The 24,746-nt window shown below is 39.3% G+C and overlaps 2 protein-coding genes across 4 annotated transcripts; one reads left to right on the top strand and one right to left on the bottom strand.

Annotated features, from left to right (window-relative positions):
* The first annotated feature begins 126 nt into the window (after window positions 1–126).
* On the top strand, window positions 127–24,178 carry wdr25 (WD repeat domain 25). Of its 3 annotated transcripts, XM_029493939.1 has the most exons (10): window positions 127–1,927; window positions 2,031–2,179; window positions 2,358–2,469; window positions 6,086–6,774; window positions 10,768–10,915; window positions 17,624–17,754; window positions 19,114–19,284; window positions 19,792–19,932; window positions 20,967–21,176; window positions 24,042–24,178. In XM_029493939.1, the coding sequence occupies exons 4-10, from the start codon at window positions 6,100–6,102 to the stop codon at window positions 24,051–24,053; spliced, it is 1,488 nt and encodes a 495-aa protein (XP_029349799.1). In that variant the 5' UTR covers window positions 127–1,927; window positions 2,031–2,179; window positions 2,358–2,469; window positions 6,086–6,099; the 3' UTR covers window positions 24,054–24,178. The 3 variants fall into 3 exon arrangements, with proteins under 3 accessions (XP_029349799.1, XP_029349797.1, XP_029349798.1); XM_029493937.1 differs by lacking the exon at window positions 24,042–24,178 and having other exon boundaries at window positions 20,967–21,738; XM_029493938.1 differs by lacking the exons at window positions 127–1,927; window positions 2,031–2,179; window positions 2,358–2,469; window positions 24,042–24,178 and adding an exon at window positions 5,375–5,442 and having other exon boundaries at window positions 20,967–21,738.
* Window positions 561–5,208, bottom strand: wars1 (tryptophanyl-tRNA synthetase 1). The gene is made up of 11 exons (XM_029493940.1): window positions 4,984–5,208; window positions 4,584–4,707; window positions 4,175–4,391; window positions 3,928–4,036; window positions 3,540–3,659; window positions 3,259–3,441; window positions 2,984–3,084; window positions 2,533–2,645; window positions 2,271–2,444; window positions 2,037–2,177; window positions 561–1,910 (listed from the first exon to the last, which is right to left on the bottom strand). The coding sequence occupies exons 2-11, from the start codon at window positions 4,695–4,697 to the stop codon at window positions 1,752–1,754; spliced, it is 1,431 nt and encodes a 476-aa protein (XP_029349800.1). The 5' UTR covers window positions 4,698–4,707; window positions 4,984–5,208; the 3' UTR covers window positions 561–1,751.
* Window positions 24,179–24,746: the final 568 nt, after the last annotated feature.

The following is a 24,746-nucleotide window of genomic DNA, read 5'->3' as shown; positions in this document are numbered from 1 at the left end:
GGGGTCCAGTCTCTGACCTGGTTCAGTCTCTGGAGGGGTCCAGCCTCTGGTCTGGTTTAGTCTCTGGAGGGGTCCAGTCTCTGACCTGGTTTAGTCTCTGGAGGGGTCCAGTCTCTGGTCTGGTTTAGTCTCTGGAGGGCTCCAGTCTCTGGTCTGGTTTAGTCTCTGGAGGGGTCGGGGTCTCTGTGGAGGTTGTGTTGTTACCTCATGTTGATCCATAGACAGTAAACTGTTATCAAACTTGTACTTAGCTCAGATTTCAGCCTCTTCTCTCTTTCCCTAAACTGTTCAGATTCTGTAGCTCCACTCAGTAATGTCCTCCAGCTGTCTGTCTCCTCTCCTGTCCTGTGTGCTCCATGTCTGGTTCCTGATAGTACTTCATAAGTACTCCGGCTCTTCGGGTCTTTCGTTCATTATTCACGTGGTTAGAGCACAACATGACCAATGCTGTTGTTACCGGTGAGGAGAGCTATCTGACATTAACCTTAGGTATGTAGCTATGGGATGGATGTTTAATTTGCCTTTCCATTGGAAGAAATACATACACAACGAGTCTTCAGTGACCAGCCATCACAGAATGAGAATTTTTTTTAATGACAGGCAGAGCACCCTCCTTCCAGCAAATGAAGTCATCAGTAATTTCAACTTCAGTAGGCTTTGGCCAAAAAGGCTGCTCAATAGTATAACAAAAGCACAGTGAAGTTGAAAGCAACTGTTACATACAGATTTAATGGCAACCTGTTAAAGTACATATTTAACAGTATGATGAATGGACATCTGAAATTATTCCTTGATAAATATGAACCTGACCCAACTGTAAAGTTGTCAAAATGTCTCGCCCGAAAAACAAATGCCTGTGGTGTAGTCATTGTAATGCCTATTTTGATACATATGTGTGTGATTTTGTGGGGAAAAATGGGTTCGAAAATATTTTACCCATCTATACGCTGACACCAACATGAAGTGAGATGAATAACAAATTAAAATCAGAAAAATCACTGTAGAAACTGAATGACATCCCCCTCAGCCATGAGACATGGGGACAGGGACATACTGTGGCCTTTACAGTCACAATAGGTCCACAATATGACAACATGCATTGAAAACTCTTGATTTTGAAGTCCACTTTAATTTTTTGTCTGGACATGTGTTGAATTAGGCCCTAATGATTTAGACCTCACTTTGACAAAAGAATTTGGTGAAGTTTACATTTACTTTAATTCCCTTAATGACGACAGATAAAGACTTATTGGTAAGTGCAAAAACCTCTTAAGAGCCGAAAGTATCATTACATTTCACCATCATATTTTTCCCTCTCATATCATTTACAGCTCACCTATTTTAATAACCACAGTGACAGTTATTATCTTCAGTCTCGTTCAAGACTTAGTCAATATTCTGCAAAGGGGATGTGTAGCTGTATTATTGTTTGTCTCAATATGCATCATAACTGTCTCTATCTCCTAAGCTGATTTCAGGATGAAGAGCAGGGCTTGTGTGATGTTACAGTGGCACACTCCTTTAAGATAAATAAGCACATTTAACAGTAAGTTTGACAATTAGTGAGAAGGCGTGGGCAATGCCATGCTTAATTTTAACACAGAGAACCTCATCATCTCCCGTATGGATGCAAACTGTATGAGAGAATGTCCATTTGCCAATTTCAAATGGAAAAAACAGATGCAGTATTTGTTCTTGTGTTGAGATTGACAACATAATGACCTCTAACATCTCGACCAAGCTCAAAATTACTAGAAGTTAAAATTCAAAGATCTTGGAGTCATGAACTGCTTCACTGTCTCATCTGTAACTTGTTTGCGTCTTTCTTGATGCTGGGCGATCATTGGCTGCAAAGTCTCAATCAACAGCTTCTTCAGTTCTCCTGTTAGAAGAGCTCCACTTGTATAGTCCTGCAGAGAAGAGATGAGTGAGCAGAGAAGATAGATAGACCAGATTCAAAATTTTACAAAAGACAAATAGAAGGGTAAGAGAAGTCTGATAAATAATATTTTAACGCTTTGTCTTTACAGCCTCACCTGTCTGATCTTCTCCAGCTGTTCATCATCCTCCAGGAAGAAGGTCAAGTACATAAAGGAGACATCTACATCTGGGTTTCCACCGAACTTCCTGTGCTCTTCAACTGTGTCTTTTCCACCCGAAAATGCATGTTTGTTAACCTGTGAGTGGCAGTTACACGAGCTATTCACAAACACAGGCAAGATAAATCGGACTCCTATCTATTGACTTTTAAGAACAACTAACAGCAGCACCTTGTTTTTGATTTGCTTGGGAGTGTCTGTGAGGAAGATGGAGGAGTTAGCATCACTGGCGCTCATCTTAGTCTGCGCTCCCTGCAGGGCGGGGAAGAAGGTGGAGTGCAGCAATGCTGGTTTGGGATAGCCGATCCTTGGAGCTACATCACGGGTCATCCTGAAGTAAGGGTCCTGCAGGAGAGAGACACTTTTCAAGGTAAACAATGAATGGCAGTGCACAGTGTTATTTTATTTTGTACTGATGAACTGCTGCCCTGACCTGGTCTATAGCACAAGGGATGAGGCACTGAATGTCCTTCCGGCCTCCAAATATATGACGGAAAGAGTTACTGAAGGATGGAGCAGCCTGGATGGCGGGGAAGCTGATCTTTCCTGGATAGATGAAAAAAACAAACAAACAAACCCAAAGTGTTCCTACAGTTACACTTCAGGACTCAGGACAATACATTCAATAATGTTTACACGAGTACAAAAGTACCAAACATTTGCTGGCGATTGAGATTTCTTTTGTGTAAAAGTATCTGTTTTTTGTAGTTTTTTTGAGAGCCTGTCCTGATTAAATAATTTTAAAACAGCTCTGTGGGAAGCAGTTATCTGCATTTTTTAGCACTTAGTTATTTTTTCCTTTAGTGTCCATATTATGAAACTATTTGGAAGACTCCTCAAAATCAAATGCTGTATTTTTTTTTCCATCACTGAAGTTGTCTTACCAATGCAGTCACTGTCTGTAAAGCCAAAGATTCCTTTGACCTGGTTGAATGTGACATGCTTCTGGATCTTAACCACATTCCTGTAGAATTCAGGGGATGCCCTGCAGAAAATCAATCAAAATGAGGATGTTAAAAAACAAAACAAAACAAGACAATCCAGACTGCCTTGGGTCGCATCATAAAATAATGTGGATTTTTTTATTGCTAAACATGGATCCTTATGCCTCAGCACCAAGGTCTGCCAGACAATCAAAGAACTTTATGTCATATTTTACCCCATGTAGTCGAGATCGGAGAAAATGAAGGTCTTGTTGACATCAAAGCCACAGGCGATGATGTCCTTGGCATTTTCCACAGCAAAGCGGTGGCATTCTTCGATTGTTAGATCTTTCCACAGATACTTTTCATCATCAGTCAGCTGGATCACCAGTGGAATGTCAAATACATCCTGAAGCCACCTGGAATGATAATAAAATATGTTTTTGTTACAAATTTCAATCAGTAGAAAAATAGTAATACATGCCAACTGCTGAAAATATAGCTGGGAAAAACTTACTTGGTAAAGATGAAGGGAATGAGATGCCCAACGTGCATGGCTTCAGAGGATGGACCTCTGCCAGTGTAAAGGTAGAAAGACTTGTTCTTCTCATATGCATCCAATACTTGATGCATATCTCTGTAAAAAAATAATATAATAATAATAAAAAAAGCAGAAATAGTTTGGTGATTTATCGTTCCCTGTGAACTCTCAGCTTCTTGCCACCACTTGTTTTCCTAACTAAGAAAACCCTGAATGGTTGTACCAAGGTAAAAGGTTCAGGAAACAATACCTCTATGCTGCTACCCTATCATTTCTGAATGAGCTTGTGGGTAGAATTATTACCAATCACTTGGTAATAATTCTGTAATTCTGATTAAATATCTTAATTTCCTCAAATACTGACCTGTGTGAGAAGAAGATTCCTCTTCTTAGAAAGCGGTGAGCTTTCTGCCCCGAGACCTTTTCTATTCTGTCCACCAGCTCCTTTTCAATTTTACTGCTGCCAAACCTCACTAAACAAAGACAAGCCACAATGTAAATTAGTCTGCTTGAACTACCCTCAATGGGCCCCACAATTAGTACTATATTTCCAAAACTAATAATAAAACAGAGAAATGGAAGACCATTCCTAAAGATCATTTGAATCTTACCTATGAGTTTATCATAGTCAACCCCCTTTGCATTAGTAGTAGAAACGTTCCATGGGTCAACTGTATCTTCATTATTTTCACCATCTGCTGCTGGCCCATTGTCAGGGATGATGCAGGTTTCTGAGGGTGGACATCCGGCTTTGTAATCCTGACCGGTCATCTTTTTGTAGTCAACTTTCAACTTGAGCAGCAACTGGACAGCAGCGTCGATTTCAGCCTGGAGAACCCAAACACTGCTGTTAGAAAAACTAAACAAACAGAAGCAGCCAAATCCCATCAGAGTCGGGCAGAAGACTGACGTTTAAAAACATCAGTTCATTCAACATACATGACAGAGGAGATTTTTTTGTTGTTGTTGATACAAAACTACAAAAATACAGTTTTCACAGAGTAGTTCACAATCACTCACTTTCTCAGCTTTGGCTGTTTTCAAGGCTCTGACTTTCTCTCCTTGGACATTTAGTTTGTCATACAGCTCCATTGGCGTGTTGGCTCCATCCCCATCACCCTGACAGTCTGTCATCTTCTTTATGCTGGCCAGGATACGGGATAAAAACATTTAATGCGACATATCGAGTAGAATCTGGGTCAAAATGAACAGCATGAACAGCGAAGCTGTACTGTGAGAAGACTGCCATATGCGAACACACAACAGCTAACTTAGCTAGCTATTTCTCAACTGAGCATCGCATATTATCTGTTATTTGGGTTGATTTTACTTCGCTACATGCTACATATAACACTAATAGCAAGCATTCCGGAAAGCTAGTGTTTATGTTAGAATTAACAGAAATGTGCAGCCGGCATACCGTAAAATAGCCTTCACACAGACGACTGACAACTTGCATCAGCCTAAGTGAGGTAGTGTTCGGGTGTAATTCTTCCGACACAACACGACCCCCTCAACAGTTCCGACGCAAATTTATTAATATGGAAAGCCCAGATTGATAGCTGCTTTTACAGCAAATAAGCCTTTTTGTAATTTTTTAATTCCTTTTAGGGAACCCAGACGCACTGATAACACGTCAGTAAACCTAAAGCAACACATCGGAAGAGAGAGAGCTCGCATTTGCCACATCTATTGCTTCTTACTGGCGATTTCAAAATAAAAGTTTTGAAGCCAAGATGACTGACATATGACTGGACAATGCGAAACGTTACTTTTATTTTGAAGGGTTGTGTTTTCTTAACCGGTTTTGGATGCTGCTAAGAAATGTGACTGTAAACGGTCTGAATGGGATCATGCTGATAATTTTACCGGACTCCAGGTAAAAAGGGCTGGAGACAGATTCCCCACATGGCTTTTATTTCTTTTTTGGAGACACATTTGGCTTTGGACAGTAAAAGTGAATGGCTGTCGCTAGCTTATTTTGCTATCCGCCACTAACGTAAAGCCCAAGACTTAGCGATAAACTTCAGGATTTAAGTTGACATTTTGAGTAACAGCGTTTAGTTTGTCCGTTTATAAGCCAACTCACATCATAATCAGCGTGTTTCTTCTGTCTGGAAGAGGTGAATTAACCTCTCTGGATATTTTTATCTGTTTCTTCTTTGATTTTTGTTTTGACTCGACAAGAAGAATTAACCACATAACTACTCATGTAGCATTAGCGCGACATGCTAATTTCAGTTGTTTTGTTTGTGCATGTGTGGTTGTTTTTTTTTCTTTAGACAACAGTGGGGTTTCTTCATTAATATTTTTTGTCACTGCTACACATCTGGCCTTACTGCTGATAGGAAATTCTCACCAAATGTGTCTCATTTAATCAAAAGTGGCTGCAAGTGTCAATTGAGCATGCGACGATGAGGCACAGAAACCTAAACACCCACTAGGTGCCACCGTTGGGTATCTTTATAAAAATAACTACTTAAAGCTTACCTGTTGTCCCTTTTTACTTTGTGTTTTTAAAGGGTGCTCTGTTAAGATGTCTTCATTAGTGGCTTATGAGGATTCAGAGTCGGAGGATGAATCTCTGAATCAAACCCAGGATGAAGCATCAGCTGTGCCTCATGAACAAACCAAAAAACATGTGGTCTGTAGTAATGCAAAGGCAACACCCAGCCCCAGAAGTTTGACCCCTGGCCCTGAAGGAGCAGTATTGGAGTATCATGGGAATATCTCAGAAAGACATTCTGCACTGCACCACCGTTCGCAGAAGCTGGACAGGACTGCACAAACTAAGCATTTGAGAGATGCTGCTGCTCCTTGGAATTTACCTGAGACGCAGGGGCAGATTTCTCACATGCCACAAAACTTTAGTGACGGGATGAACTCAACAAAAAGGCACCACACTGTCCCATCTGGTGTCAGGCCGTACATTCCTAAGAGGAAGAAACTTGCCCCTTCAGTAGAGACTGCAAACCAAAAGGATCCAGCAGTGCAAGTCGTGGGGAATCAGAGCATGCAAAGCCAAATTCTCTCAGATGTGTCGGCAGTAGTGAAGCCATATCTTGCTCACAAGCCAGATGCAGCCAAGATACCAAGGAGACTTCTGATGAGCCTGGGAGGCCACCAGGGCCCAGTCAACACAGTGCAGTGGAGTCCTGTACCTCATATCAGTCACCTGCTGCTGTCTGCCTCCATGGACAAAACTTTCAAGGTAATAGTAGCCACAACCAAGATATCACTGTCCTCTGTAATGAGTCACGTCTAGGGGGCTATAAAATCTAAAGATGAGCTGATATAGGATTTTTACTGCAGTGCTTACTCAAATATTTTAGTTAAACTCGATTGAACAATTGATGTTTCAGTTTTACCGTGATTAAAACGTGCTGTCCTCTCTCAGGTTGTTTGCTAAATATATTTGGTGGTCTGTATCAATTTATCAGCATAGTTCCAGGCAGGTGCCAAGTAGATCAGGGAGGTCTTTACCTGACATTCCATTTAATTGGCCTGGTGTTCCAGACAGGAGGCGAATATCTGCGCTGCTGCCTCAATTTATTGATGCACCATAAACCACTTTAGAATCATATCTGTCACTGTCAGTTGAATGTATGTCAAGACCCATGGGAGTTCCTTTCTCTTTGTTGGCGTTCTCTCTCTCTCTCTCTCTCTCTCTCTCTCTCTCTCTCTCTCTCTCTCTCTCTCTCTCTCTCTCTCTCTCTCTCTCTCTTTCTCCCGCCACCCCCCCATATCTTTTTCACATTTCTCCCCCTTTTCATTATTTCACATCGGGAAACAATCTCTTATGTCCCTACTGTAAAGGTCAAACAATGCAGGTTTTCGCCAGTTACTAAATATTTCTGCCCCAGTATAAAATCACCTACCCCAGAGATATCCCAAAAAGACTGGGAATAGTTAAAAATTTAAATATTCAAGAGATAATTTGCATAAACTTACAAATGCAGCAGTATGGAGCCACCTCTTCTGGCTCATGGAAAGATCTGTTTGGAGCAGATGGTAGAGACTAGCAAAGGGAAAAAAGGAATTGGTTGTTAATATGAAAGATTTTCTTGTCTATCTCCAGCTGCTAAACCAGGTGTCTCCTGTGAAACCAGTAGAGGAGCATATATAAAAGCTAATTTAACCTTTCAGCTGATATCAGTTACCCCTGAAAGTTCAAACTTAGCTAAGAGATACTCAGTTTTCACAATTGAGTTTACTTTATGAAATTACTTTTTATTTCAGTTTGTCAGACATAGACTGGGAAATGACTTTTGGATTATATGAAGCTATAGTTGTATTGTATTTTATGTTTCAGTTGTTCTTTTATACAATAATACATGACATTCATTTATTTAGTATATTTTTATACCCAGCTATATTATTGTCACTTAACAGAACTTGTATTCGTCAATGAACAATCTACAATTAAAAAAGCGGTGAAATGACATAGAAATGATTTGTTTTGAATCTGATGGAGGCCCTTTTTTGGCCAGTAGTTCATCCACCATGGTAAATAAACATGCAAAATGCAGTACAATAAAGTAAAAGTAACCATAGCAGCAATACATCAGTTTCTCATTATGTAAATCAGTTAACACTCACAAAATCCAAGCATGAATTATATGAAATGTAAACCTTTAAAAATGTAGGATTTACAATTATTATTACCATTTTTAATCTCTGTGGATTAATTGTTGTTCAGTATTCTGCATATTACTTTCTCTAAAAAACTGAATGTACAAAACGTAAAGAAACTGTAAAACATGTTGAATATCACAATTTCTTAGAACCAAGACAACCAAAGAAAAAGCGTTTTAGTTCTGACTGTCCAACAACCAAAAATTTTCTATTTAAAATGATATAAAATGGGCAAAAGCAGAATATCACCATCATCATCATCATCATTTCCTCTTATTATTTTTGAAATAGTGTACAGGGTTGTGGATAATATCGTTCCACATTCAACATTTTTCAGTTTGGCTGAAGACAGAGAGGGAACATACTCCACAAAGTCTTGACACTTTCCCTTTTTGTGGTTGTGTTTCTTCACTGACACCTTCTGACACCTCTTCCTCCATCCTGTCTATCACCTCCTCAGAGGCGGGGTCTCTGACTATTATTATTTCAGTCTCTCTGCAGCTGTTGTCACCATGGCTACAGCAGGTGTAAGGCAGCAGTTTTAAGTTGATAACACGAACACCAATTTAGTTTTAATTAGCTAGAGTCATTTGGAAAGCAGATTATCCCACTGAGTCAACCGTGAGGATCCACAGAATTTTTCTGTTAAGTGGTCTGCGGATTTAAGGGGAATGCAAATAACGAAGCGGTGAACTGCACCAATGTAGCGGTTTTTACATAATGCAAGGTTATTTCAATTATGTGTGGATTGAATGGAGTTGCTACAGTGCACAATCCTTAATACTGTCATACAGAGCAGCTTGGAAACAGAGCTTGAGCAACATGCCACTTTGTCAGACTTGTTATATAAAAGTCTGTGTTTACTTTAAAGCTTTTGAGGTGATGGAGGCTGTCATCAGTTGCTGTTTAACAGATCTTCATGTTACCTTGAGATGGCAGTGTTTCCCTAAACCTAAGATCTTAGAGAGTGCTGATGTAGCCTGTTGCACAATGAATGGAAATATTCTTAATAGATGCATCTCCAATATTCAGCTTTTTGGCAATGGAAAATGTGAGTCAAAGGGTTAGTCTAACCCTAACCCTTTGTTACTTGATTTTCACCCTGAAGGCATCTCTGGCATTCTGTTTGTTAAACTCCTGCCTGCTAGATTGATATGTCTCTCTCCTCAATCCGTCTCTCCCCATCTGTGTCCTGTGGGAACTGTGCCACAGTAATTCAGTGTGTTTCATATGCTGTATGAAGGAGTCTTTAATAATGAAACACAGAATGAGGCAGAGAGGGGTCTTCAGAGTTCCTCTTTGGCCCTGGCAATACCAGAAAAGGAAAAAAATGCTTCACTAGTGTAATACCTCGTCTCACTGGGCACCAGACCACCCACTGGATTTTAGCCTGGGCTTCAGGGAGAATCTGTTGCTCTTTGACATGCCTGACAGAAAATCATTTGTATTTATCAGCACAGAATCTAATGACAAACATGTCACAGTATTGACCAGTCAGTTTGCCATGTGATCATTTTTGAAACACACGGCCACACCTATGATTAAAGGCAGAACCAAAAAACAACAATAGAATACTCTGGAATATATCTGGAACACCTCATTTATAAATCAGCCTTCTTTTTTTTTTAGACCCCTTTGGTACCTAATTTGCACCAAGATATCACAGTCCAGTGTTAGACAGGATAGCTGTGGCGGTGGTTATGAACAGAAAGCTGCTGGTTCATTTTGTCCTCTGTTCTGTCTCTAATCAGTGAAATCTCGAACAGTACAAAACCATTAAAGCCATTACACCCCACAGGCAGCTGATTTATAGACATGCTCAAAGGTAATTTGTTAAGATAATTATTCACAGTGGTTGTTTTTGCTTTTAAATCCTGCAAATCAGGCTATTTCATATCTTTGTTATCCGAAATTTACCCAGTGGCACTTGGATAATCTCCGTTTTGTTTTTTTTTTGGTCATTACAATGAAAGGTTATGTGAGGAAGACTTGCATTACATCTTTTTCAGGCCTAAAAAGTGACAGATTACATTCTCTAATACTCATTTCAGCATGAAAGATTTTCACTACTCGAGGATACGTCAAGCAAAAAAAAAAATGTTTTTCTTTTCCACTTCTTCGTGAGGAGAACAGTGGATGCCAAGACCTAGAGTATTTGATTCCCCATAAACAGCCTTGAAATCTCTTGAAATCTGGCAGACCATTGTTCTTGTTTGTGTGAAGGAAGCATGTCCGATGTCTCTCATTCTCCACTCCTTCTCTGTGATACTGCATGCTGTTGGGGAGAGCTTAGTGTCACCTTTCAGCTTTTTGTATCCTACAGCGGGTATGTGGGTCATACATTCTTCTGTTGTGGATTTTGAAATTGCACGTTAAGCAACATTAGATCTTCTTGATAGAAGTTGTTATATAGCACACATCCTACATGCAGTGCAAGCAGTGTCTTGCTTGTCTTGTCTTTCTTCCAGAGCTTTTTGAGCTTGTGCTCAGTCAAAAAAAAAAAAAAATGTTGCTGCAGTCAAAGTGTATTTGTGACTTTGGCCTGATGTGATGTGACCATGTCTGGCAGGTGTGGGATGGAGCAGAGAGTGGGCGATGCCTAAGGGTTTACACCTGCCACTCAGGAGCTGTGCGTGATGCCTGTTGGACCCCCTGCGGGCGACACCTTCTCACAGGCTCATTTGACAACACGGCTGTGATCACAGACGCGGAGACAGGTGAATAGCAACACTTCTGTCTGCAGGATTGAAGAATACAGTGCCACAAAGCACCAGATTTACTTTTTGTGAGTAAGTGTGTGACTATGAATTTACCTTCTACTGAACTCAACATTTCATAAATGTATGCACGTGCCTACAGTGCTTCTCACCTGTGGTTAGGTACGCTAAAGCAGAGCAGTTACGCTGTGGCTTTATGTTTTCCCCTCTTATCGTGAAAGTTACAGTCAAAAAGTCTTACATTAACTCAAATTTCAAAGTTAGTATAGTAATTTATATGTGCCGTGAGCCCCAAACCTTCTTATAAACCACTTGTTCAAATCGCAAGTCTCTCTGTCTTTCTCTGCCTGTAATCATGACCCATTTCAGAGGCAGCCACCTTCTTCATCTGCACTTTTAGAATTTAACTCTTCATAACTGATTAATGAATCCATTCCTCCTAGAAAAGTAAGAATTGCTGGCACTTTTCTCAAGATTTAAATGAAACAACTTGTGTTCCCTTCCAGCTTGTGGTGCCCCATAATCCACTGGGACCCACCAGCTTTTTAAATTGTGAATTTCATCCATATCAACTCAATAATTTATGTAAACTTTAACACAGAGATTGCAGCAATATCTATATGCCTAACATTACTTTTATCGTAATGTATTTAAATCAAGTGAGCATTGATGAAGTGAATAACAAAGGATCCTTTTGTTTATCCATAACATTATTATAAAAGACCTACATTTCTCCATTACCAGATTACTGTAGTTATCTGAAATCCTGCACTGACACTTTAGTGAATTATCAGTTTGTGTCATTTGGGGGGTGTCTGATTCAGTGGAGATGACTCCTAACATGCGACAGATCACTCTCTTCATCTCTCTTTTTCTCTTGGTATCAAATACTTAGCACACTCTATATATTTGTTGACTCTTGATGCTGACATACATGTGACATATAGAAGAAATAAATCTGATTTTTTTGTTTGTTTGTTTGTTTAGAATTAAACATAAACTCCTGTCCATTCACCAGCATGTAATAATGACAGAGGATTTATAAGCAAACCAACATGCAATAGACACAGTTTCAAAGCCCTGTGGCATCTACATCTCCAGGGTCAACGTGTTGCTGTGATGACTTGCTGCCGTTTGCACTTCCCCTCTCAGCATGTTTGTCAATACTGCCAATAAAGCCTACCGGATAATAGCTTGGCCAGCCCATTAAACACACAGGCAGCTCCAGGGAGGAGATCAATAATGGATACATCACCACAGGAGCAGCCACGATGACCTTATACTGGAACGTCACCTTCCACAACCATAAACAAACAAATGTTTATTTTGGTCTTATGCTTTAGTAGCTCCAAGCCCCTTGCTCAGCACAGCTGGAGGTCCTGGTAGATTCACACTAACAGCTTTGAAGTAATGCCAGATATCCAGGAAACCCTTGCACATTAATCCTGCAACAGTCTATCTATTTTTTATTGGTATTTCAATATTCTTATTCATATTGATACTACTGCTGTTACTTATTAGTGTTTGAAATTGAAAAAAATCCTGTTATTTAAAGGATGAGGACCTGTGGATGTGTGCTGCTGGCATGACAGAGCAATAACCAAACCTTCCTGTAGTATTGTGAGATGAAGAAAAATTCAATTTAGTTGCATATTAATATGGGAGTTAGAAATCAGCTCAGCTGTGGAGCAATTTCATGTAGAAGAGCTAAGATTACAGAACCGGCACTTTAAAACCAATTATACTTGATCAGTGAACAGAACAAGGAGGCCAAGTTGCATGCATAATTTTCCTCATAATAATTTAAATACAGACTGACATAATTGTGGATATTACTACAATCTTTTCTGAAGATTTATTATTTCTGAAATGTATAGCAACACTGCACCAAGGTGCTGCCATTCATGTAGGACATGTGTTAACACTATCTCTACTAAAAGTGACGTGACAGTGAGTGTTTTCATCTTATTGTCAGACTGTAATTCGGATTAATTTAATCTTTACACTCCCAACAGTAACGTTTTGCCTCTCAACTCTAACAAGGGAGGCAGCTGGGCCTATTCAGTTCGATTGAGCTCTCTTTAGAGAGTGAGAGTCTTGTAGGACACCCGACCCCTTATTTCACCACAGTATACCTAACCAAGTGCTGACCCAATTGCTATGTTTACAGAGAAATGGAATTATTGGAGAACCTATGCATCCAGAATAGTGTTTGGGCCTATTTTCCTTGGCCATCTTTGCAGTTGTTTTTGTGCCCAATTTAATTTGTAGAATCTTACATCCACTCCTGCTGGGCTAGAGGGAGGCTGTCACAGCTGAATAGCAATAGTAGAGAGAGAGATGAGGATATAGAAGGGGAGAGCAGGTTAAGAGTCATAACACAGAGAGAGAAAGGTAGAAGAGAGCAAGAATGAGACAGAAATCAAAAGAGGCAGGATAAATTCAGAGAAAGAAAAACAGAGAACGTTCGAGCTGCCGAGTGAAATAAATGAATTTCATCTGCAGGGCAATAGTGTGAAGTGGCAGCTGTTGTCCAAGGCATTCATGGCTGTCCTTGGAAAAGCTCATTGGTGGAGGCTGGCCTAGGAAAATATTCCCATTTGCCCACAGGCTTCCACAGGTTGACGTGTCAGATCGTGCATGTGTATGCAAGACTTGAGTGTTCTGTCCAGATCTCTTCAGGCGCTGGCAGAAGGGAGGTTGTCCTTGGTTTCCAAAAACCAATAATAGACAAAAAATAGTGCCAGCACTGGACTGGACTTGTGCATTTCTCCTCCACCTCATGTTGGTTTTGCAGAATCATATTTGATGAATGTAGCTACAGCAATAGTTTGGTTGTGAAGATGGAATTTTGATTCATTGCAATACATTATTAATTATTTTCAAAGAAGAGCTACAAGCTACATGTCTCAACAGTCCAAGGCCAAAGTAATGCGTCACACCACACCGTTAAGTCTTGGATCATCTCCCAGAAAATGATTTGTTGACGTGATATCAGTGTGTATCTGAGACAACTGATAGTCCAATTGATGAGAAGTCTTCATATGAAGTTATAACAAAACTCCCATCCAGTATTTGTTGGACATTTTTATTTTGTACACCACAGCTCGTCAATATGAGCTTGGACAAGGATTTGTTTTACGTATCATTGTTTTGCATAATTAATAATAGCGATCAATTACAAAGACACTCAAACTTGAATGAACTTACAGAAATTTTAAATAATATAAAATATATACATATTTTATCCTAACACCTCTTTCACATTTCTAGGGAATACACACACACATACATACACACACAGTGCTTCTGGTAAAGGCAATCAGCAAGCTTCTCTGCATTTTGACCTATTTTAAATTCTTTATTTTAAAGTGGTTACCTACTAGGTTTACAGAATGTTTTTTTGAGTTTTACTGACAATTTGACAATGATTAGTTATTTTTAGCTCTGGACCGCTGTGAACAAAATTGTTAAGTTTCTTGCATATGTGCCCTCATGGTGGTATGAAAATTTCCCAGAGTTTTAAGCATGCACTGATTTTTAATGGCTTACTGCATCATTTCATTTTTATTTTTCAATTGTCTTCTCTTTTTATCTCCCCTAAGATTATGCTTCAGCACTATACAATGTTTTGGACAGTTTGCACATGTTTCACCTGGAAGCTTTAATGATAAAATAAAACAGAGTGATGAATAATATGCAATATTTGTGTGATGGGTGATGGGAGGTATTCTGTCTTTGTTAAAGCCTGCAATGGCATTCAATCTGAAAGCTTGGTAGTCATCATGCTTTCCGTCGATGTCAGTTGAAGTAGGAAGCTCTTGGTTATATATTTTTGTCCAGCTATATTCCACTTGTTTTTTTATTTTTTTTTAACCTGTTATATATAGTGTTTTAAATCTTCGGTATATCTGGTGCCATTAGCACTAGCTATGAAGAAACTCGCTGTCACTTATCAGGAATACATCGGAAATATTAATGGATATAGAATGTCAAAACCAAGTAAGGTCCTCCTAATTTTTCCTTATTGTGCAGTGACAGCCCCCTGCTTTGGTGGAGCTGGTAATGAGGCAGGATATCTACTTCTTCCTGCTTCCCACTGCTCCAAGGGACTCATCCCTCCTGTCCTAATGTCCTTCTCTCTGTACTCCTCCACAATGTGGCATCTCTACAGCATGATCACAGTTCTCTCAGTACTACAAAGTAAACTATAGCAAGGGAGGAACAGATCACTGCAGTTTTCCCTTATCTCCCCTCTCAAGCAGGCTAATTTATCTTGCTTAATTAAAACATGACAATGCCCTGTTTATTACGAGGAGAATGTTGATTTCTCATTGTCTTCGCAAAACATGAATTTCAAATCTTGATGACAGATCTTTCTATCGCTGCGGGTAAGCCAATTAAACTGGAAGTGGGAGCCTGACGAAATTGCCTTTTAAAACTTTGGATCAATGCAATTGAATGTGTGAGTGAGCTAGTCCGCCATTAAGTGAAAGATGGTTAATTTTTGCTGTCCTTTATTAGATGTGACTTATTCTGTGTTTCTAAAGAAGGCACAGTCAGAAAGTCTTAGAACAAGTGTGTGATAAAGTTTGTTTTTGTTGTGGACTAACTGCAATGTAGTCTTTGTTGTTTGTTCGATGAATTAATGAGGAGCTGTTGAACCCTGAGGTGTACTGCTTTGCATAGCCTTTGACTGAACTCATAGTCTAGCTCTGGCTCCTTGTGGACCTGTTTTTCCATGGCTTTCCCAGGAAATTAATTTTTGGTTGCACTTTTTCAGGTTTAATAAAATGTAAGCCTCTCACTGTTTTTGTTGTAAGTGTGAAATTTGAAAATTGATTTCGATAAAGCCACCAGTAGTTCATGTTTTTGTATATCACTACATCTTTGTCAGTTTCAGTAATCTTTTTTGTGTCGAGTGATGTTTGAATGAAATAGCTCCAAATAAACTGTGCTGCTGTCTAGATGACAAAATCCGTGCAGTTTTATTGGTAAATCTTGTCACCCACCTTCATTATAGTGAGTTACGCATTCACAGTTCAGCTGGTGCACTGAGCCTGCACATATAATGATGAAAAGAAAAGCTGTGTTTTATCAAAATGAACTGTCTGTGCTCTCTACTGAGATTAAAGGAAGTGTTTTTTTCTGTGACAAAGGCATGTGATCAATACCTAGATTCTTGATACTGGTATGCTGCTGACCTTTGACCTGAAATGATCACAGAAAGCTTCTCTTCTCTTTCACGTTAATGCCACTCATTGACTCATGAATCTGAATCAGGAACACTATGTGGCAGCAGCTCACAGCAAAATTTACTCTATCTTTTATTAGTGAGCTTGTTTTTGAATCTTTTGGTTTATCAGCAAAGGCAACAGCACAATTAAATTAATTACACAAAATGTTTGCTGCACAGAATATAATTGTTTTCCCAAGGAAGCCTGTATCCTCGCAGTGAGCTCAATTAATAGACTGAAAAAAGGAATTTCAGCAGAAATTGTGTCTTGTGGAGGTGGAGGATGTAGTTGAAATTTATGATGTTTAGATTAGTGATGTTGAGACAGCTGAGAAAGCCGATGTTTAATCAAGCTTTCCATCCCGCAATAACAACCCATTTGTCTGAATTCATCAATTTAAATGTGGGGTTTTTCTCTCCTTCTTTTTGAATTTATAGAAAACCATTAAAGAGTATGAAGAACAACACACTGAAGCATGCAGCCAATTGGCTTGTTCAGACAGATGTGTACAGCAGCTGTAAGAGTGATACCCTCCAGGCAGAAAAGTCATGACTTGGTCAGCCTTGGTGACTTGGGGAAATTTCAGGGGTCAAAGATTACAGAAACCAGCCAGGGGTCAGAGTTGAACTGGAAATCACTCCCTAACAGCTGAAGTTGCAGTAAGGTGCAAACACTGCACAGGGACATATACCCACTTAAACCTTGACATGTCACTATGTCTTCGCTGGGTTCATCCTAAACAAGAGCCAAGGCTAGTTAAACCCACTCGGAAGTTCAAGATTTTCGGAAGTAAATGACATGGATGTGACAGAGTTGTTTCATGAATTGGAGAGTTTATGTAAGTAATTTATTTTAATGTCTGGAGAAACATGACCTACGTAATCAAAGTGAATTCAAAGTCCTTTTGATTTATGCAGTGTATGAAGAATGTATAAAACATTAAATGATATGCTGTTGAAATAAATATCTGTAGTTCCATCAAGGTTTTTTCTTCAAACTTGTTTGATTGAATCTTTTCCCCATTTCATAAGTTATTACTGTACATCTCTGTGTCTGGATTTGACATTGGTGCAACAGCAGCAAAGTGAGATGTGAAATGAAATGTGACAGTAGGGGGAAGACTGTGAAATCAGAGAATCTTATTTTTGTTAATGAATTGTTTTTAGATATTAAGATGTTTGGTGTTTATTATCTATTATTCCATTGTCTTTTTCTGTTTTTCTATTTCTAGCATTTTTGTAATAAATTTGCCTCAATATTTGTCATTTGAAAATATTTATAATTAGACACTGTTCAGGTTCATGTGAAGAGCTCTGATATTTTCTGAAACCACAGTACACATGAATTACTTTAGCATAAGAATACTTTTTTTTTTTATCACAATCTGTTGTCAGTCAATAATGTATAGTTCACGAGTGACAATAGAAGCACTGATGTTGTTCCTCTCTCTCTTAATTCTTAATGTGTGCAGGGCAGCAGACAGTGAAAATGGACAACCAGTTCAAGGTGATGTCTGTGGCCCTGCATCCCAGCAACCCAGATGTATTCCTGTGCGGGGGTTACAGTTCAGTGGTCAAGGCCTGGGACTCTCGCAGCTGCAAGGTCAAACGTATTAACCTCCTTACAGTTTATCATTTTGACTGACTCCAGCTCAGACTGTTTTTTGACCTTTATGAATCTACTCTATGCAGGCTTTGAACACATTCATGTCCTCTTTATATACTCTCAGATTTACACACCAGTACAATCAAGCTAGTCTGCACATGGCCCCGTACAATGACCTGTCCATTATTTCCCTAAAAGGATCATACTGGTACATACGCATATGAGTAACACTGCAGGCTTCCTCAATAATTAGTCAAAGTAAATTTTAATTTGATTCAGGACTCGTACATTGTTCCCATGAACCTGCAACCTAATACTGCTATTAAACTTAATGGGCTATTTATATGATAATTCTATTCATGTCTTCACAATGTGTCCACGTGTAATTTTTCCCCTCAGCAAACTGAAATGTTTCTTGGTTTTAGTCTTAATACAACTGGGACTGTTTCTGCTAGTTAGTGTCAATGTGGAAACAGAGTGAGAACACTACAGTCCTCAGCAAATAATTTGTTAATGTTGTAGCACACTGGCTGTCAGTCACTCTTAGCCCCAGGCTGTGTGTTTGTCGTGCTAAAATGAGATTACCTCACTAGAATAAAAAGGGCTGAAACCACCTCACCCACCCGCCGGCACAACATTTAAGCTCTGTGAGATCTGAAGTGCTGCCAGATGGACTCATGAAGTTGAACTGGATGAATGGAATTGCTCTACTGTGTTAAAACTCTTTGTAAAGAGTAAGTCTGAAAAGTTTGGGTAAAGTGACAAAGCAGAGGAGCAACAGTTAATGTTGCAGTCACAGGGTCAGGAGTTGAATTGTGTGATGTAGAGCGTAGTTGCTTACCTCTTCCTCAGTGCCTCTGAAATTAAACTGAATATATTCACATACTGAGTGAAAATCTGATCTGATAACACAGCTAATGAAGAGAGACATAAATAAGTTGTTCTCTGTTCTCCCCAGCCTATAATATGAATGACTGAATTGCACGACTTCTCCACTTAACAGAAACGGGTTTTAAGTTTGCGCCCATGTGGCGTCCGCCGCCGAGTTGACTATACTCTGTTTTTCCCGGAGGTTTTGTTTCAGATTTAAGGAATGATTTTATTATTCATTTCAGACCTTTTTGTCTTTTTGCTTCATACGACATTTTTATGTTGGCATGGATAAAACCTTCACTTTAATATAATTACAACAACAGCAATAACTCAGAGATCATTACTCAGGTTATAGACCTGAATTTTTGCACTCCCCCACTTCCACTCTTTCCCATTGTCTTTTAGATTGAACTGCTTTTAAAGTTTTAAAGAGGTAGATACTAATTTGTGTGTGTGTGTGTGTGTGTGTGTGTGTGTGTCCAGATGGTGAAAGTGTACAAAGCAGCAATCCAGCAGACCTTGGACATCTTGTTTTTGAGAGGTGGTCTTGACTTCATAACAAGCTCAGACTGTGTGAGCAGAGACTCTGCAGACCGCACCCTCATTGGCTGGGATTATCAGACCACAGCTAAAATCTCTAACCAGATCTACCACGTAAGGGAATGTGTGTTTCGATAAGTAAAAATTAGCTAAATGAACATAGTGATACAAACTATCAAGTCTTAAAAGAAGTTTTTTTTTTTTTTTTTTTTTGGTCACACTTCCCATCTTAGGTAAAATTAAATGACGTGAAACCATTCTGCAATGATGCATGTGGAACTGTATACTATTTTGACTCTCCTGAGTGTTAGCTGTTTTAAAAATGGATCTGTCATAGCCTTTGTGCTTTATTTGTGTTGTGTACAACAGTACAGGCAGTCTCAGGGGTCCTTCAAATCTCTGTTCTACCCTGAATATTACTGAAAGGATGGAAAATGTAACAGGAAGTGTCCTCTCAAAATGGCCATAACAGGCTGATTGCATCACATTATAACATGTGTCCTTTACTTTGCCCTTTGGTTTCCTCAAATTAATAGCTATCATGCAGCTGACTTCAGTTAGTAGCAGAAAGAAACGGTCACATGATGAATTAATTTTTGCCTCCACTCATTTTGCCACCAGGAGAGATACACATGCCCGAGCCTGGCTCTCCACCCACTGGAGGAGTCGTTCGTTGCCCAGACCAATGGGAACTACGTGGCAGTGTTCTCCTCCCAGCAGCCTTACAGAATGAACAAAAGGCGGCGATACGAAGGGCACAAGGTCAGTAAGGACTGCTGCCTCTTGGGTGGGATGGCGGTTTCACTGGGTCTGGTGATCAATATGGAAAGAGCTGAAATTGGATGTTCACATACTCGCACACAAACTTCAGCACAAAACAGTGTAAAGGCAGGATAAACGTATACACACAGATGAACTCATTATAACCTGCACACCATGTATAGATCGATTGCTTGCAGCGTTTCCTCTATAATCCCCAAACACACCAAATGCAATACAATATAACCACCGAGGGCAAACACACAGAATATGACTGTAGGTTACAAACATCCGTGTCAGTTTGGTGAGATGCTACTGTCGATTCTGAAAAAATGCATAATGGACAGGAAACAATTGGTTTCTCGCAAGCTTTTTTTGTTCTTACAAATCAGCAAGACAGACAACCGTTTCGTTCCACTGCATTGCATTAAGCCTGGTCTCACTGATATAAACAGATAACACCTCTCATAACGTAAAAGAGTAAAACAGCATCACAAAGTACAGCCACCAAAACATTTTAACACTAAGTGGACTCTACAACCCTCATGATGTTTTGCTTCTGCAGGACTGTTCATCAGATTAGATTACCTCTGGCTTGGTTCTCCTAATAAACAGACAATTTACTGTTTACTAACACACAAGGGTGTATATAAAACAGCATAAGTACAAGTACTCCTCTGCAGGAACATCCTGTTACAGCTCTGATGTCTTAATAACATCGTATTTATTTTATTTTTTTTAAACCTACTGGAATAGTGACATTTTAGTTTCCTTGCTCAAGGACAGCCAGCAGGTGATAAAACGGGAAAATGCACCTCTTTGACTTACTCACACAGCTTTATTCTGCTTTTGAAAGGATTAAATGGATCACACTCTTCTTTAACATTGTAGCTGTCTTAGTCAGTAATCTACTGGATCACCATTCACATAGACCTTCTTATGCATTTGGTTTATTTTGCAGATGTAGAATTGTCTCCTAGTTGAAGGCCAAGACATTGTAAATGATACAATATATTGTACATATTTTTTTGTCCCAGGTGGAGGGATATGCAGTGCGTTGTGAGTTTTCTTCAGATGGGACCATCCTGGCCTCTGGGAGCTCCACCGGCTCCGCTCACTTCTACGACTACCACAATGCTCGGATGCTGCACACCCTCCATGCCCACAGCCAGCCCTGCTTGTGTGTGTCTCAGCATCCTGTGCTGCCTGCAACTGTGGCCACCTGTGACTGGTCTGGTGAGATCAAGGTCTGGCACTGAGGACTATGATTGAGCAAGTGAATGTGATGTAGCCAGTTTACTCAGAGCGGACTATATAAATCTGCAAAACTTGAGGGATGTTGCATCGCAAAGACTTTATCGCCCATTACTACCTGGCATAAAATCAGCTTTTGTCTCCTGCCTTTGGGGACAAAAATGGTCTGACTCCATGCGATTTGCAATGTTTTTATGTTATTTTGAAAACCACCCACATATTCATTCCCCCTGATATGAACTCATGCGCAAGAACGGACACTCTTGTGTAAATAGTAATACAAAGATGTTATTCATTTATGGCCTAAGTTATATTGTTTTAATATCTAAAATTTTTGTTTAAGATCAAAGGAAGTTTCTTAACTCTTCAAGAAGATAACTATTGGCATGAGTTTTATCTAAAGTGGTGGGTGGAGGAAAGAAGTCTAGCTGCGCACTTATTGCTTCTGGAGTGAGCTTTCCACTCCAAATGCATCTCGGGAGATTGTTGTTACTATCATCTTCATCAGCACCACATCCTCTAAGCTTTTGTCAAAACAAAAAAAATAAAATGTGTTCAGCATTTTCTAATCACAAGTTTTTCTCATTGAAAAATCTGCACACACATAACTTTCCTCTATTGCTTTTCATTTTCGCTGGCTCTAATATATCATTTCCTTTCACACTGACAGCATGGAGCATCAAAGATAAGCAAAGATCTTAAAACATCAGGAAAAAAAATAAGTAAAAGTCTGTCAAAGCACTGCAACAATCCTGTCAGTCAGAAAGAGCAGTTAAGTTCCTGCTGACTGAAGTGTATTCAGTATCTTGTGGAGCAAGCCTTAAAATGTACACTACTGCTTAGTGGTAAGGGAAATTCTAATGGCTAAATATGTTTTCTCTGTTTTCCCCCTGCAGGTGTTTACTGACATTGTAATTGTCTTTAGAGCCACTAAGTGTATTCCACAATGGTAAAAGCTGCCGCTGTTTATAGTAGTTGCTTTATTTTTATGTTGGCTAGGAAGTAGTAGATCCTTGCTGTGAGGAAAGACCAAACTTCACTTCAGGGCCTTTTCAGATGAGAAATGGGAGGTGTTGCTCCTTTCACAGTAATCAGTAAGTAGTGTGTAGAGATCTCTCTTTCAGGAAATCAACTTTTAACAAACTCATTCACTGTTGAGCTTTTCTCTCTGGTAGCAGATTAAAACTCCTCTCAAATAACTAACTTTGACATTTTTATAATCTAAAGGTTCAAAATGGAAATGAGTCAAGTAAAATAGTACCTGCAGAAGTCTGTAATGTATTTCCCAACAGCCATCTTTATTAAATAAATAACCATACAGCAAAAATATATAAACATGCATCAGACAACACATGTTAACATTTAGACAGCTGGCCTGTTGTTCATGAAACAGGGCTGGAGGTAGGACAGGACAGAAACACTTCAGCCTCTTCATTCAGGGTCAAAACATCAGATAAATAGAGCATCAACTGAAAACGGGATAAAAAAAAAGAGTCATAATATTACAACAAATGTGCATCATCTATATTTCCTTTTACACATTATGTCCACCATGAAAATACCATATGTCCGCTCACCCCCCCCCCCCATGCAGGGATACGACTTGATTCCAAACCTTTCTGACATATACAGTGTACCAAATAACAATGTGATTTGAGACTTGTGGCCTGTGGTGGTGCCATTTCACCCTCATAAACATGACAAAGTCAAAAAAGAAAAAAGCAGTTCTGAAATCTTTACAAACAGCTTTGAGCCAGTTCCCAGATCTACAGGAATGGGAGAGGTAGAAGCATGGCCTTCCAGAAAATAAGTAAATAAAAATACACATGACTGCTCGTGGGCAAAACTTAAGTTTCCATTATATAGCTAATCAATCTTCTCAGATCCAGAGACCTTCACAAACGGGAAGAAATCCCTCAAAATCCGTCACAGCAAAAGGGCGTACAGATATGGGAACACTGTAGTTTTATCCCCATGTATCCTAGTAACAGCAAGTAACCTCTCTGCAGCTCCTTATTTAACCTAAAAGTACAGGACAACATGTCTTTGCCACTTTCTATGTACTTATCTACACACTCTGTCTATTTTCACAGTGTTTTCTCTAAAATACCCTACTCGAGCATGCTGGTTTAAACATAACTCACTGACTTAACCGTTTTGTCTTTGATCACATTTGTTTCTTGCTAAATGTTAAGAGAACTGTTTTGTTAACTTTGCAGTTCTGCAAACTTGCCTGAAGAGTTTTATGGTTAATCTCTGCAGTACGAAAACCAGCAGTTGTGTTTTGGTTCGTGTAACTGCTGCCAACAACGTCAAGGAGTCAGGGTGGAAATTTGGCTGCATGGGCCAGATTTCTTAACCGGAATTAAGTCACGCTATCTTCACTTAAAACTAAAAAATACCACCAGTCTAAGAACAGACCTAATCCTGCTCCAAGACACTGGTCATGTGTGTTTTATCTGACAAGAAGAACATACGCTGTATGTAATAACAGTGGTGACAGTAGCAGTTAGTGTATACGTACACTGAACCATACAGCAGATATCGACTATGTACACAGTTGTTAGATGCTGTAAAAGTGACCATTCAGGCCCCTGAACAGGATTAAGGCAATTTCATAAGTGTCCTGGTAGAGCGGTGACCACTATTCAGTTCAGACTCAAACTTCAACTCGTTTTGATACAAAAATAAGAAAAATCTATCTGATTTATGCTAAAAAAATTAAGCCTATGTGAATTCTCACTGTATTATTCCCTCTATTCATGTGTAATCACGTCTACTGAATGTGTACATATACACATACTCACCTGTCTTGACTCGCATATGAACATAAGTGACATCCCATTCTTAATCCACAGGGTTTAATATGACGTCGGTCCACTCTTAGCAGCTATAACAGCTTCGACTCTTCTGGGAAGGTTTTCCACGAGCTTTAGGAGTGTTCATGGGAATTTTCGACCACGCGTCCAGAAGCACATTTGTGAGGTCTCACACTGATGCTGGAGGAGAAGGCCTGGCTCTCAGTCTCCGCTCTAATTCATCCAAAAGGTGTCAAGTTCATCCACACCAAACTCTCTCACCCACTCATGTCTTTATGGACCTTGCTTGGTGCACGTTGGAACAGGAAGGGACCATCCTTTGGATTAAGAATGGGATGAAGTTCGTATGCGAGTCAAGGCAGGTAATCGAAAACGTTTGGCAATATAGTGTAGTTTTATTTGTACATTTTGGAATTGCACACTGATTTTCTTTTAGATTTATAGAATTTTAGATTATTTTCTAATTTAATATGGTTATATATAAAATACTATTATACCAACAAAGTCAGGGTTTTAAACTCTCTGATTTAACAAGTAAAATGTAGTATTAGGAATTTGTAATATCTGTACTGCAGTAAAAAAAACTCTGCTTGAAGTAAGTGCTGTTTACAGATTATGTCCCTAGGAGAAACTATTTAGCTGGAAATGTGTTTTACCAATTTATTTATGTTCATTGTACAGCATGCATTTTCTTTAAGAGAGAATTGAGAATGGATTAATCTTTTTAAGAGCTTGCAGTTAGCA

The sequence above is a fragment of the Echeneis naucrates genome, chromosome 22 (assembly GCF_900963305.1).
Source record: "Echeneis naucrates chromosome 22, fEcheNa1.1, whole genome shotgun sequence".
In the NCBI taxonomy this organism is placed as follows: domain Eukaryota; kingdom Metazoa; phylum Chordata; class Actinopteri; order Carangiformes; family Echeneidae; genus Echeneis; species Echeneis naucrates.
This window is presented reverse-complemented; position numbering and strand designations above follow the sequence as displayed.

Bases quoted from the DNA above. Each gene is read 5' to 3' on its own strand.
- wdr25 (XM_029493939.1), top strand. From the start codon at position 6,100: ATGTCTTCATTAGTGGCTTATGAGGATTCAGAGTCGGAGGATGAATCT. The intron at 10,916-17,623 runs GTGAATAGCAAC...TAATGTGTGCAG, and splicing joins GATCACAGACGCGGAGACAG to GGCAGCAGACAGTGAAAATG. The intron at 19,285-19,791 runs GTAAGGGAATGT...TTTTGCCACCAG, and splicing joins TCTCTAACCAGATCTACCAC to GAGAGATACACATGCCCGAG.
- wars1 (XM_029493940.1), bottom strand. From the start codon at position 4,697: ATGACAGACTGTCAGGGTGATGGGGATGGAGCCAACACGCCAATGGAG. The intron at 2,445-2,532 runs GTCAGGGCAGCA...TCTCTCCTGCAG, and splicing joins TCCCTTGTGCTATAGACCAG to GACCCTTACTTCAGGATGAC. The intron at 2,178-2,270 runs GTGCTGCTGTTA...TGCCACTCACAG, and splicing joins CCAAGCAAATCAAAAACAAG to GTTAACAAACATGCATTTTC.